We start from the raw sequence: 13,007 nt of genomic DNA, 5'->3' as shown, positions 1-13,007 counted from the left end.
CTAATATACATATATATATATATATATATATATACACACAAATGTTCATGGGGACTAAGCTATGTATTTTATAGTACTATCGGGTGAGAAGAGCCACTCATTTGTTATAATTTATTTAATTATGAAAGTATTTATTTGTTTATACACTTGTACATTTGCATGTATTCTCAAGAGTTTGATATTTTATTTGATATATTTCTCTTTTGCGCACTGTATTACACCCTGCACAGTTGACAGGGAGATTGCGGTTTGGTGAGTTTGAGTTAAAATATCTGACTCTATTTGGTATGGAGATTATAACATGTATGATGGGACTGGTAGTTTCTTTGTGCTCTGCTGACCCTTATACACCAGCCAGTTTAGAGTTAACCTATCCATCAGCGAGCATTGCTTCCTGCACCTGTGTAGGGTGGAGTTTTTTGAACACATTTAAAGGTGCCCATACACCTTACAACCATCGCAACCAAAGGTTTGGCATTAAGGATCTCCAAGCATTGGTCATCAGCCATAGACAATGAAACCAAAGGTATGGCTTTAAGGCTCTCCAACCATTGTTCATCAGTCATAGACAATGAGACCAAATGTATGGCATTAAGGATCTCAAACCATTGTTCATCAGTCATAGACAATGAAACCAAAGGTATGGCATTAATGATCTCCAAGCATTGGTTATCAGTCAGACAATGAAACCAAAGGTTTGGCATTAAGGATCTCCAAGCATTGGTCATCAGTCATAGACAAAGAAACCAAAGGTATGGCATTAAAGATATTTGCTTACCTGGACCTGTGCGAGTGATGTGAAAAGTGCTATTGTTATTATCTTAATAAATATTTGCTGTGGCATTATAGTACGTTTCAGATGTAAGTATATAACAAAACATACCTTAGGAAGTGTATATTCACTTTGGAACTGCAGGAAAAAGTTTTTTAAAGGTGTTATTTGTATATAGTTGGTTTAAATATATTACACCGTTACCATCCCATGACCCAGATAATCCTTTTTTTTTTAGCGTCAAATCCATTGATTAAATCCAGAAGGCTACATTCCAGGCCGGTGTTGTCACTAGTGGCCGATGACCGTCACGTTGTGTCAAGCGGAGAGGACCGAACATTGGTGGTGTTTGACCGCAGGGCGAATGCTGTTTCGCAGACCGTACAGGTACATGAGGTTTGTTTGTGTATGGGTAAATGTTTCACCTTACATAGAAACATTCTTCACATCCTTTGTTTCATTTAATCTAGGGGGGGCTTATGTATGACCTTTTCATTCCTGCTGAGAAGGATCACTTTATACACTTTCTTCTTATGTGTGAAGCGGTGGAACAGCTTTCTGCGACAGCCATGACAGAGCAGAGGAAGTGGCGTGGTCTTAAAGTGTTTTTCCACTTTTGCAGTCAAATCTGAGAACCCACCCACTGTATGTTACGCCGTGTGAATTGGCACACATATCTAAAAATAATTTTTAAATAATATTTCTTACCTTTCTAGTGGTTTCTTCAGGGCAAGCCTTTGGCCAGACTGCAAGCTACTCAGAACAATGTGAAAGTGGAGGGAGACACAATGGGGACAGACTCCATTTCCTTTCATTACAATGTCCTGAGATGTATAAACCCTTTGTTAGGACAGATGGTGCTCAAATCTAGTTTACAACTGGCATTGAGATCCACCAGCACAGTACAGACAGGTTTAGTTGTGGTAAACATTATTCCCCAGCCCCCTCCTTAACATTACACATAAGTAGAAAACTTGAGTTTTCAGAAGAGAGCGAGTAAAAATTGAGCAGCCATTTTAAATTTTTCATACGTTATGCTCTGTGACTGGAAACATGTATATAAAGTAAGCGTTGTCCCAATTTGGCTGCAAAATTGGAGGCCGAATGGAGCCGAGAGACATGCCATCGCTGGAGATAGCGGTGTGGGAGCCATCCGGGAACGCGGTTCTGGTGAGTGTAACTTTTGTTATTTTAGCTCGCTAGGCAGAATGAGCACTTAACCCTTGCAGTGCAGGGGTAGTCCCACTTCAAGGGTTAATATTTGATTTACCAGGAGTTCTGCTTTAACTCAAACAGCAGTGGTAGGTGTTGGGCGGTGTGACAATGGGTGAGGCTTTAATTGACAGTTTACTAATATTATAATTTCTGTAAAGCTGTATGAGACAGTATAATACCTCCCTGTCATCTCTTTGTTCTTCTCTTACACAGATGGACAACTACCTGTTCTGCATGACCTATGAGGCACCACAGCTATGGGCAGGAAACAACCAAGGACTAATCCATGTGTACGGAAGCCACGGAGGGACATTCCAGCACCTGCGGGTACTGCAAATTACAGTTTGATATTGGTACATTGTGGAGAGAGATCTGAGTGCAATCTGTGTAGAATTTATTCACAGACTTATTGTAATAAGTGTTACCTGCTAGGAATTGATACCAGTAGCCAGAACCGGCAGATGTAGCTGATGACAACAGCAGATGGGCAGAGTTCTGTCCACAAAGCAGAATCCGAGTCCGTATAACAGGCCAAGGCCAGAATCCAGAGAGCAAAGATCAGAGTCTGTATAACAAGCCGAGGCCAGAATCCAGAGAGCAAAGATCAGAGTCCGTATAACAAGCCGAGGCCAGAATCCAGAGAGCAAAGATCAGAGTCCGTATAACAAGCCGAGGCCAGAATCCAGAGAGCAAAGATCAGACACTATATTGCAGCTCAGCACTAGAAGCCAGAGAGCAAAAATCAGAGTCCGTATAACAAGCCGAGGTCAGAATCCAGAGAGCAAAGATCAGAGTCTGTATAACAAGCCGAGGCCAGAATCCAGAGAGCAAAGATCAGAGTCCGTATAACAAGCCGAGGTCAGAATCCAGAGAGCAAAGATCAGAGTCTGTATAACAAGCCGAGGCCAGAATCCAGAGAGCAAAGATCATACAGTATATTGCAGCTCAGCAGTCCTTGGATGTAGCTGTATTTGTTTTATATAGTAGGCTTCTTTTTTCCTTTTATTTTTACCTGTAACTCTATAGAAATCCACCCTCATTCACACTTCCTATGCTTACTTCTGACCCTGATATACAGTATGTGTCTGAATGAATGTGGTAGAAAATTAGTGTGCAAGTCTTTTTTTTTTTTTTTTTTTATTCAATGCAAGTCTTTTTTAAGAATAGGGACTGGTATAAATGGCTGTGTGTGAGTCACGGCAGAATAAAATAGGAAATTGTTTCTTAGCTTTTGGTCCGTGTTGTCCTCCAACACAACCTCATTTCTGGACTTGCAATTTGAAGCAAGTTCTGGTAGAAAGCAACAACTCCTGGAAATATGCCTATTATTCTACCTGTAATTTTGGAATTTCGTGGAAAACCGTGCCTGCTTGGAAGCTGTCAGAGATTGGCTAAGACACAAACATGACCTACACTTGTATTTTAGAGATAATAATCATACAGGCCTTCTGTATATTTAAAAAGATTACCCTCCTTGTCCTTGTATTTACCTACTAATCCTTTATTTATTATTTTTTTTGTTCGTTCTGTTTTTGTTTTTTTGCATCTCTTGTAATCACCTTATTCTCTTGACTATTACTGTCACTTTATTCCTCCTCTCCTGCCATTCGTTTTATTTCCACACCTATATACTGTTATTGCTCGCTCTTTTCCACCCATCCCCTTCCATTAATTTCTTCTCCACTTTCCACCCTGTCTGTTTGTTTTTCCTTACTTTCTGTCAATATCTGTCTTCTCTTGGCTTTTCCTCTCCTCCTTTCTCTTCTCTCTACTCTTCCTCTCTTCTCTGTCCTCCTTCTCTTTGCTCTTTCACTCCCCCCCCTCTTCTCTTTACTCTTCCTTTCCTCCCTGTCCTCTTCTTATTACTCTTCCTTTCTTTCCCCTCCTCTTCTCTTTACTCTTCCTTTCCTCCCTGTCCTCTTCTTATTACTCTTCCTTTCTTCCCTGTCCTTCTTTTTGCTCTTTCTCTCCCCTCCTCTTCTCTTTACTCTTCCCTTCCTCCCTGTCCTCTTCTCTTTGCTCTTTCACTCCCCTCCTGTTCTCTACTCATCCTCTCTTCTCTGTCCTCTTCTCTTTGTTCTTTCACTCCCCTCCTCTTCTCTTTACTCTTCCTTTCCTCCCTGTCCTCTTCTTATTACTCTTCCTTTCCTCCCTGTCCTCTTCTCTTTGTTCTTTCTCTCCCCTCCTCTTCTCTTTACTCTTCCTTTCCTCCCTGTCCTCTTCTCTTTGTTCTTTCTCTCCCCTCCTCTTCTCTTTACTCTTCCTTTCCTCCCTGTCCTCTTCTTATTACTCTTCCTTTGCTCCCTGTCCTCTTCTCTTTGTTCTTTCTCTCCCCTCCTCTTCTCTTTACTATTCCTTTCCTCCCTGTCCTCTTCTTATCACTCTTCCTGTCCTCACTGTCCTCTTTTTGCTCTTTCACTCCCCTCCTCTTATCTTTACTCTTCCCTTCCTCCCTGTCCTCTTCTCTTTGCTCTTTCTCTCCCCTTCTATTCTCTTTACTATTCCTCCTTTCTTTGTCCTCTTCTCTTTTGTTCTTTCTCTCTCCTCTTCTCTTTACTCCTCCTATCCCCTCCTGTCTTCCTCTCCTTACTCTTCCATCCATCTGTTTTTTGTCCTTCGTCTGTCTCTTACCTAATCCTTGTCTATCACTTATCCTGGTACTCTCTTCTTTGTCTTCCTCTTGCTGTCTCCCATCAGTGTTTTGATGTAGGTCACACCTCCCAGATCACTGGGATCTGCCACTCAGCAGGAACACTCTACTCAACTTCCACTGATAAAACTATGAAGGTGAGTGAACAAGATAGTAGGCATTATGTTCTGCTGATTTTGTTTTTTGAATGATGAACAGTGCAGCCTGCGTATGTGAAAAGGAATCGTACAAAATGTTTTGCTTTCAAGAAGAACTGCAGGTTAGACTACCAGGCAAAACAGGATTAGGCTGCAGGCTGCGGTAGTTTAAAGAGATCATAATGATTGAATTCCTTCTAAAGAATCTAGAGCAAGAGGTGTTGAGAGTAAGTGCAGCTAAACCCTCAGGGGAAGTTTAATTTGTCTTTACTAGGCAACAACTGTTAAAGGGTTTTGGAATCGAAGAGTTTGCATTTTGTGTTTTTAAAGGGGTTCTAAACCCTCCGGTTTTTCTTGCTTATATCTACTGCTAGCAAGCAGTAGATATAGGCAAGAAGTGTAGAAAAAAACAAAATACGCTTGAAATCATTTTAAACTTACCTCGTTATCGCTGCTCACTCCCACGCCGAGAATCAGGAACTGCTCGTACGGCCACAAAGGATCTTGGGGCAGGCGCATGCGCAGTTCCGATTCTCGGCCGGGAGACGAGCAGAGACGCAAGGTAAGTCTATGGACGCGTGCACCCGCATGCAGACACCGCTGGATCGGAGGGACAGAGCAGTCAGCGCTGGATCGGAGTGACGCTGCACCGCTGGAGGGACACATGAAAACATGGGGAAAGAAGAGGAAGACCAGAATAAGAGACATAATTTAAGGTAAGTGCTAACATTTACAATGGGGGGGGAGGGAAAAAAAATTTTGCCTTTTCATATCACTTTAAGTTCAACAAGGGATGGGCGTTAGAATGTAATGCATCTTCCTGGAGTTCTGTTTTAAAGTGAGCTTGGCCTGACCTGTATGTAACACCATTTGCTGATGTGCAGCACCTTCGTTTACCTGAAAGTGCCTTTTATTCTTTAAATAGATCTCTGTGTCCCCAAAAATCCCTTGGATCTTAGGCCCAAGCTGTGCATGGAGCGTCCACCTCTGTCCATGTCATGGTTAAAGCGACTAAAAACAAATGAAAGAAAAAGACTCTGCAAAAGAAGACCGTTCATGCTTATCTGTCCCACCACCCTTGCCTCAGATCTTCACTCTTAAAGATATATGTCTTGTAGGGAAGTAGAGGCTCACAGATGGAACCGCAGTGTAGAGCAGGAGGCCTCGCACCCAACACACATTGAAGTGTGGTGGATGAAGAATGTTCTGCAAACGTCATAGAGTAGGTGTTCAAGAGAGAGACTTTCCAAAGTACGGCAGCTGAACACATAACTATTAAGGCCGGGTTCACACCTGGGCGTTTTACAGTGCTGATCGACGCGCTGTAAAACGCTCAAACAGTGAAATCCCATACTTCCCTATGGGCATGGTTCGCACCTGGGCGTATTTCAGCCCTTGAAAACGCCCTACGCCCAAACAAGTACAAGAGCTTCTTTGGGGCGTTTTTCAGTGCGTTTGCATTGGTATTGCTGAGTGTGGCTCGGGGTTAACAAAGCGGTAACCCCGAGCCACACTCGGGAATACAGCGTACAGGTCTTACCTGTGTCCTCCGGCGGCTGCCGTCTTCCGGGTTCCGTCCCTTGCGAGTGGCGGCGTCGCAGGGAGGCGGAACCGGCAAGAAGTTTGAAAGTTAAAAAATAATTTAAAAAAAATAGAGAAAATAAAGGAACATTTAAAAAAAAAAAAATCATACTGCCAGTGAAACGCGCGTTTCACTAAACGGAAAAACGTGCTAAAAAACGCGCAGAAAAAACGTGCCTATGCTACGGCCAGGTGTGAACCCGGCCTAATAGTCTACTTTTGCACCTGTTTTATTCGTATTTTTTAGCAGATAACAGGGTTGCTTTAAAGTGACATTAAAGGCAAAAAAATGTTTCCCTCCCCCCATGTTAATGTTAGCACTTACCTTAAATGATGTCTCTTAATCCAATCTTCTTCTTCTTTCCTGATGTTTTCATCTGTCCCTCCAGTGCTGCGGCGGGTCTCCGATCCAGCGCTGACTCCTCTGTCCTTGCTGGTACTTCCTGTCCCACGGTGTCTGCAGGCGGGTGCACGCGGCCGTAGACTTACCTTGCGTCTCTCCTCGTCTCCCGGCTGAAAATCAGAAGTGCGCATGCGCCCGCCCCAAGATGCTTTGCGGCTGCCCGAGCAGTTTCGGATTCTCGGACGGGAGCGCACAGCGAAGACAGGGTAAGTTTAAACTGCTGTTAAAGCGTTTTATTCTTGGTTTTTTTTCAACTTTTTGCATATATCTACTGCTTGCTAGCAGTAGATATATGCAAAAATAACGAAGGGTTTAGAAACCCTTTAAGCCCGCTGCTTCTGTTGCTGAGCCATGCTTACTTCATTCATCTGTCGGGTGACGGAGCCTTTATTGGCCAGTGAAGTTTTGGCAGTTGAATGACAGGACAGGCTTACATTTCAACATGGGCAGAGGTTGGGTCCCCATGAACCATCTAAGCCTTTTATTCTAACAGGCTCCACCAGGTGACAGACATTGATCTTAAAACTAACAGAGGTAATGGAAGGCATTGCCAGGGGCTACACTTAAGGACTGTGGTTCCTTAGAAATGGTTCACTTTAAGAACTACCATGACAGTCCTCAGTCACAGCTCTGTTCTTTCTACTTCCAGGTCCACATTCCGACTGACCCTCCACGTACGCTTCACACACTGACACACAGTCATGTGGTCAATGGGGTAAGTCTGTTGCATCAAAGGGTATATTCAGCGATTTACTCATTTCAATTTGTTATTGTAAAATTGACCTAAATGTTATTTTTAAGTGGATTTCTCACGTGGTTTCTGTTCCATTTTTAATATACTAATTTGCAGGGCTTAAAAAATTTCCACCAGTGAGTCAAAAATGTCCCCAGTCAGCACGACGGGACTATAGTTCTGCAATTTATGTTGACATTTTTTAGGGACAGATGGAGCTTTCTTTTGGAGATATTTAATCACCACTGAGGGGGGGGGGGGGGGGGTGTTTATTTTTTAGTTTACTATAAAACCCAACGCATGTTTGTGTGTGCATGTGGGAGGATTAAAGCATTTATGCTTTCATTTTTTTTTACACTTAACTTTATTGCTATCACATGGGGGGCTAAGAAGCTCCCTATGTGATAGCCAATTTACATGACAGGTCCTCTTTATGGAGACATCAGGGGTCTCTAGACCCCTAATGTCACCTAGGGACCCCAAGAGAAGCCGATGAAGCTTCACCAGCTTCTCCCCATCTTCTGAAGCTGGAGATTGCAAGCAGAATGCGGAAGTGATGTAATTTACCTCACTTCCTGCATTCGGGGACGGAGAGGAGCTCAGAGGGAGATGGTGTACCGATCTCCTGTCACAGAGCAGCCATGTCGTTCCCGGCCGCACCGGGCACAGCGGACTTTAGGACCGTCAACCGCAGTGACTGCGGCGGCTAATACAATCGACCGGGCGTCTCTAGAGACGCCCGGTCGCTTGAATGTAAAGCTCCTGGCCGGCCAATTAATTACAACGGCCGGCCGGAAAGCTACACGTCCGGCTCCAGCGTCCTCTCTTCACAGACGAGAGGACGAGCAGATTTTTCAAGTCCTGCTAATTTGCAAATCAAAACCTAGTGGTCATCTGTTTGTCAATATTTGCAGTTAGCAGCCCTACATAAGGAAAACCTGCCAGGTCTTAAATGTTGGCTGAGGTATGTTCACCCTCTGGTGGCTACAACGACATATGATAATGTTCAAGTCATTCAGTTCTGCAATTGCAGGCTCGGGCTATCTACTCGGCCTCCACTTCTGTCATTGTCGAGATGAAGCCAATTGGCCTATTGGCAATTTGAGTTTGTTTTTGACAATTTGCTGCTGTTACAGTTTACTGTGCAGAGCTGACTTCCTATCCTGTCTTCACTTTGGTCAGCATTTCAGGCATCCTGAAATGTCTTGTGTGCCCATTCAATCATCACCTAAGGTCTGTGACCTCCTTTTACATGTGACCACAAACCTCTGGGATAGCCGAGTGGGGCATAGCTCAGAGCAGCCCTTCTCAACCAGGGTGCCACGGCACCCTGGTGTGCCTTCTGGCTTTCTCAGGGGTGCCTCAAAATATTGTGGTAGTGGGACTGTGATGTGAAGGGGGGAATGAAGACTGAAGTGAGGGGGGCTTGCTGATATGAAAGGGGGGCTCCTGATATGAAAGGGGGGCTCCTGATATGAAAGGGGGGCTCTGATGGAAAGGGGGACTCTGATATGAAAGGGGGGCTCCTGATGTAAAGGGGGACTCTGATATGAAAGGGAGGCTCCTAATGTAAAGGGGGACTCTGATATGAAAGGGGGGCTCCTGATGTGAAGGGGGGCTACAGATGCAAAGGGTAACTCTGATGTGAAGGGCGGAATCTTGATTTGAAGGGGGCTCTTTGATGTGAAGATGAAACCCATTTTTTTGTGTGTTTTTGCTTGTGGTCCCCCTTAAAATCTATGACATTTTATACTGGGGTGCCTCAAGATTTTGCCTAGTTTTTTTTTCAAAATAGTTTTATTGGATTTTGAAAGCAATTAACAGAATATTTCGGAAACATAGATTCCCGGATGCGGGGATTTTGCCTAGTTTTAAAGGGTGCCGTGACTGGAAAAAGGCTGAGAATCGCTGGCACAAAAAGACAAGCTGAGGTGGACTTCTGACAGCTGGGGAAGCTGTGTGACAGGTGGACCAGTAGGTGGATGGGTTGGATGCTGCCTGACAAAACACGCTGGATAATCCAGAATACTGCACATGGCTTAGATTGTAGAATAAGTCAAATACATTCTCTGTTAGGAGCTTACACAATTAGATTTTCTTTTTGCTGTTCCTCATTTTGTATTCACCTCTGTAACTTATTCTCGTCGTCTTCCTTTTTTTATCACAGGTCAGCGTGGCTGGAGACACTGTGGCTGCTGCCGGAGAGCAAACCGTGGAGATCTGGAGGTTTCCAGAATAAAATCTTTTGCCTCCACTCGTTCTTATACCTCGTGATTGCATCATAGTGGGATGTGTGGTCACTGCAAAAGAGACATTACATACGATGCAATTTACAGAGAAGTTTATCAGCGATATTCCTTCTATGTGAGGGACACTGTACAGTATAACCACCTGTAATCTCTTTTCATAGATTCTCCTGCACTGCAGAAATCAGTCTGGCATTGGGATTGCCAATGTGACCCATCAGATACATCTGCATTAGGCAGTGCTGGCAGTCTTTCATGTTTATAGGCACAGGAAACTAGAAGGGGAGGACCGGCCCTCAGCAGCGTGATGATGTTCTTTTATAATCAAATGAGCAGGCAGATAACACAGGAAACTGGGAAATTGCAGTAATGAAAAGTAGTGTCACATTGCTGGTTATGAAATGTGGCGCGGGGGTGTAAATGTAAAGAATGCCCGGGCAGAATTACACTCACTTCAGCTGTGTATCCCTTTGACTAAAATGGCACGTTAATATTTTAACCCATTTTATGCTCGGGGACATGTGTTACCTATGTCTAATGTAGGGCTGCAACTAATGATTATTTTCATAATTGATTGGCCAATTTTATTTTTTCGATCGGATAAAAAAAAAAGAAAGAAATGCCATCTTTGATTTAAAATAAACTAGGGATGCACCGATACTTTTCGAGTACCAGTGCCGATACTTGGCATTTTCATGAGAACTACCAGGGTTGCAGCGGTCGCAGCTGGGGCCTGGCTCTGGCGCTCCACCACTGTCCTGAAATCATTTGTCTGTATTGTTTTAGAAAAACTGTCACATGACAAGAAACAAAACTGTATCAGTACTTGTGTCTGTGAGTACTTGGACCAGTATCAGTACTTGTACTTGCAAAACTGGTATCGGTGCATCCCTTTTTATAAAAACAAAATCATACATTACAACAGAAATGTACAAATCCCAGGAGCTCCGTGTGCTCCTTACAAATGACAGCCGCCTCCTAACTTTTGAATCTTTCTCTAGTCTAGTCTTGGAGCTGGAAAAGTACTTGTACCCTGTGCTGAGTACTGTACTTGGTATCGGTGCATCCCTAAAATAAAATATACAAATGCCGTGTTACAAACATAAAGTTTACTTCAGAATAAAACGGCATGCACAATATTTTGCAATCGCAGTGCACTGGAATGCACAGCATTGCGGTACCGTGTGTTCCGGTGGGGGCGATCACACTGTGGGTGGGAGGTGCGTTTGGGGTGCCATTGAAATGAATGGCATGGCATCGTACCTCCCGCAGCAGAATTTGTCAAGCCGAAACTGAAAATGACTTTTTTCCCACCTTTTTTATAAAAAAAATGTTTTTAAATAATTGTATTGTAAGCATATGGCGCTTGAATAGCTTCAGCCAGGGAATGACTGCTGCCAGTGGCAAGATTCCGTGGACGGCAGCTGAATGTAAATACAGAAGGTAGTGGGCTGGTGCAATGGCCAACCTGCTATTGGCCATTTCAAATTGATACAGCCAATAGCAAACTGGCTATTGCACCCGCCCACTGCTTGCTGTGCCCTCCTCCAACGTGGAGGAGAGAGCTAGGGGATCCAACCAACTATTCCATAATAATGAGAATAGTTGACAACTATTCTCATTATCGATTAGTTGGTTGCAGCCCTAGTCTAAGATTTCCCCCCTTTAGCTCTTGTACCTGTATACCCCTTATGGACCAGAGCAATTGTTACATTTCCAGTATGGGCCTGTTTATCTGGCCTGTTTATTTATTATATGGTGATAACTTTGTCACTACTTAAAGGAGAACTATGGGGTCAGGGCTTTTCCCCATAGTTCTCCTAAGGGTAACGGGAGGACACAAACTAGCGGCCTCCCGTCACCCAAAGCTCAGTATACCACGAGCTACGCGGTATACTGAGATGCCGCAGCCGGGACGGATCCCGACATTACTGTCTGGATCCACCCAGCTGTGTGAGTGACAGCTGGTTCTGCCTATCTAGAGGCAGAGCCAGCTGTACCCACCCCGTGCCCCGTCAGTTCCGCCAGTCAGTGCTGGAGGATCGGACAGGGGAGGAGGGGAATCCTGCAGGGAGCCGTGGGTGACAGTCACGGCTCTCTGCAGGGACAGGATTGAGAAGTGAGCGAGCGACGGTATGTGTTCGCTCACTTCCCGATCTATTGAGCCGACCTGTGACAGTTTCATTGTCACACGTCGGCTAGAACTATGAGGCTGAGTGATTTTCACTCCTTTTAAGATACAGAAGTAGTACATATGTCTTTTTTGGGGGGTGGGGGGGAACCAGGCTTTCTTTTGGCAATATTGTTTTGCAAAAAAAAAATGCAATCTTTAGACAATAAGACATAAAAGAGAAAAAAATGTCCTGGTTTTGATCAATGTTTTTTTGTTTTAAGTTTTACTGTAAATAAAAGTATGCATTTTATTCTATAATTTATATCATTTAAAATGATCCTAAAATGCTAAAATGATGTTTCTGTTACAAAACATGGTAAAGTTATTTGCAATTGAAACAAAGGTATTGTTGGTTTTTGTTTTTTTTTTCAATTGTGCGCATTTTGTTGTCATGTGTCACTGAAAGAAGTAACAAACTAAATAAATGCAAAAAAAATAAAAAAATTAATGGTTCAAAAAATTGAAATAGCAGAAAAATAATAGCTAAGTGAATAAAGGGAGGAAGGAGTTCATTAGGGCTGATTAGGATAAATAAGGGTTAATAAAGGATTAATAGGAATTTTATGTTATTAAAGAAAAAGGTATAAAGTAGTTATTACGTCATATGCAGGTCAAAGGTCATACTTTTGATCTGCCAGGATTGGTTGTAAGTAACCCCCAGGGTCTTCTAAGGTGTGTTTTCCTTTACTGTTATGTATGACCGTATGTTGGATTATAAGCAGAAAGGGGCGGTGCGTTCTGCATCCTTCCTCCTAGAGGATCCGATGTCAATAGTTTGGATCATTGTCCCCTGCTTGAGTCCACACACTTCTCTAAGTCTTCCTTAGCTCCTTCATGGGTTGCTCCTTCCTCCATTCTGTCCAGAGGGGACTTTTCTGCAGCTATTTAAGACTTTTCATGACTGCTATGATAGCTAACTCAGAATGAAGACACTAGTGAAGAAGGGGGATATTATTGCTGCCACTGACACCACCGAAGGCAGGGGAGAGGGGTTATTACTGCCACTGACACCACCGAAGGCAGGGGAGAGGGGTTATTACTACCACTGACACTACTGAAGGCAGGGGAGAGGGGTTATTACTGACACTGACACTACT

General features: G+C 43.6%; 1 protein-coding gene across 4 annotated transcripts in view; it reads left to right on the top strand.

Moving 5' to 3' along the window:
- The window catches only part of FBXW9 (F-box and WD repeat domain containing 9), a 24,595-nt gene extending 14,850 nt beyond the window's left edge, over positions 1–9,745 (top strand). For 3 of the 4 annotated variants that reach the window (XM_018572735.1, XM_018572736.1, XM_018572733.1), the window contains exons 7-11: positions 1,011–1,159; positions 2,201–2,314; positions 4,685–4,774; positions 7,408–7,473; positions 9,659–9,745. In XM_018572735.1, coding sequence (XP_018428237.1) covers positions 1,011–1,159; positions 2,201–2,314; positions 4,685–4,774; positions 7,408–7,473; positions 9,659–9,730 — 491 coding nt within the window. In that variant the 3' untranslated portion in view covers positions 9,731–9,745. Of the gene's footprint in view, positions 1–1,010; positions 1,160–2,200; positions 2,341–4,684; positions 4,775–7,407; positions 7,474–9,658 lie in introns of those variants that run through there. The other variant, XM_018572737.1, reaches the window with a different exon arrangement.
- The last annotated feature ends 3,262 nt before the right edge of the window (positions 9,746–13,007 follow it).

Source organism: Nanorana parkeri, unplaced genomic scaffold (assembly GCF_000935625.1).
Source record: "Nanorana parkeri isolate BGI_ZX_2015 unplaced genomic scaffold, ASM93562v1 scaffold2117, whole genome shotgun sequence".
Classification (NCBI taxonomy): Eukaryota; Metazoa; Chordata; class Amphibia; order Anura; family Dicroglossidae; genus Nanorana; species Nanorana parkeri.
The sequence above is the reverse complement of the archived record's forward strand: the minus strand, read 5'-3'. Positions and strand labels throughout refer to the sequence as shown.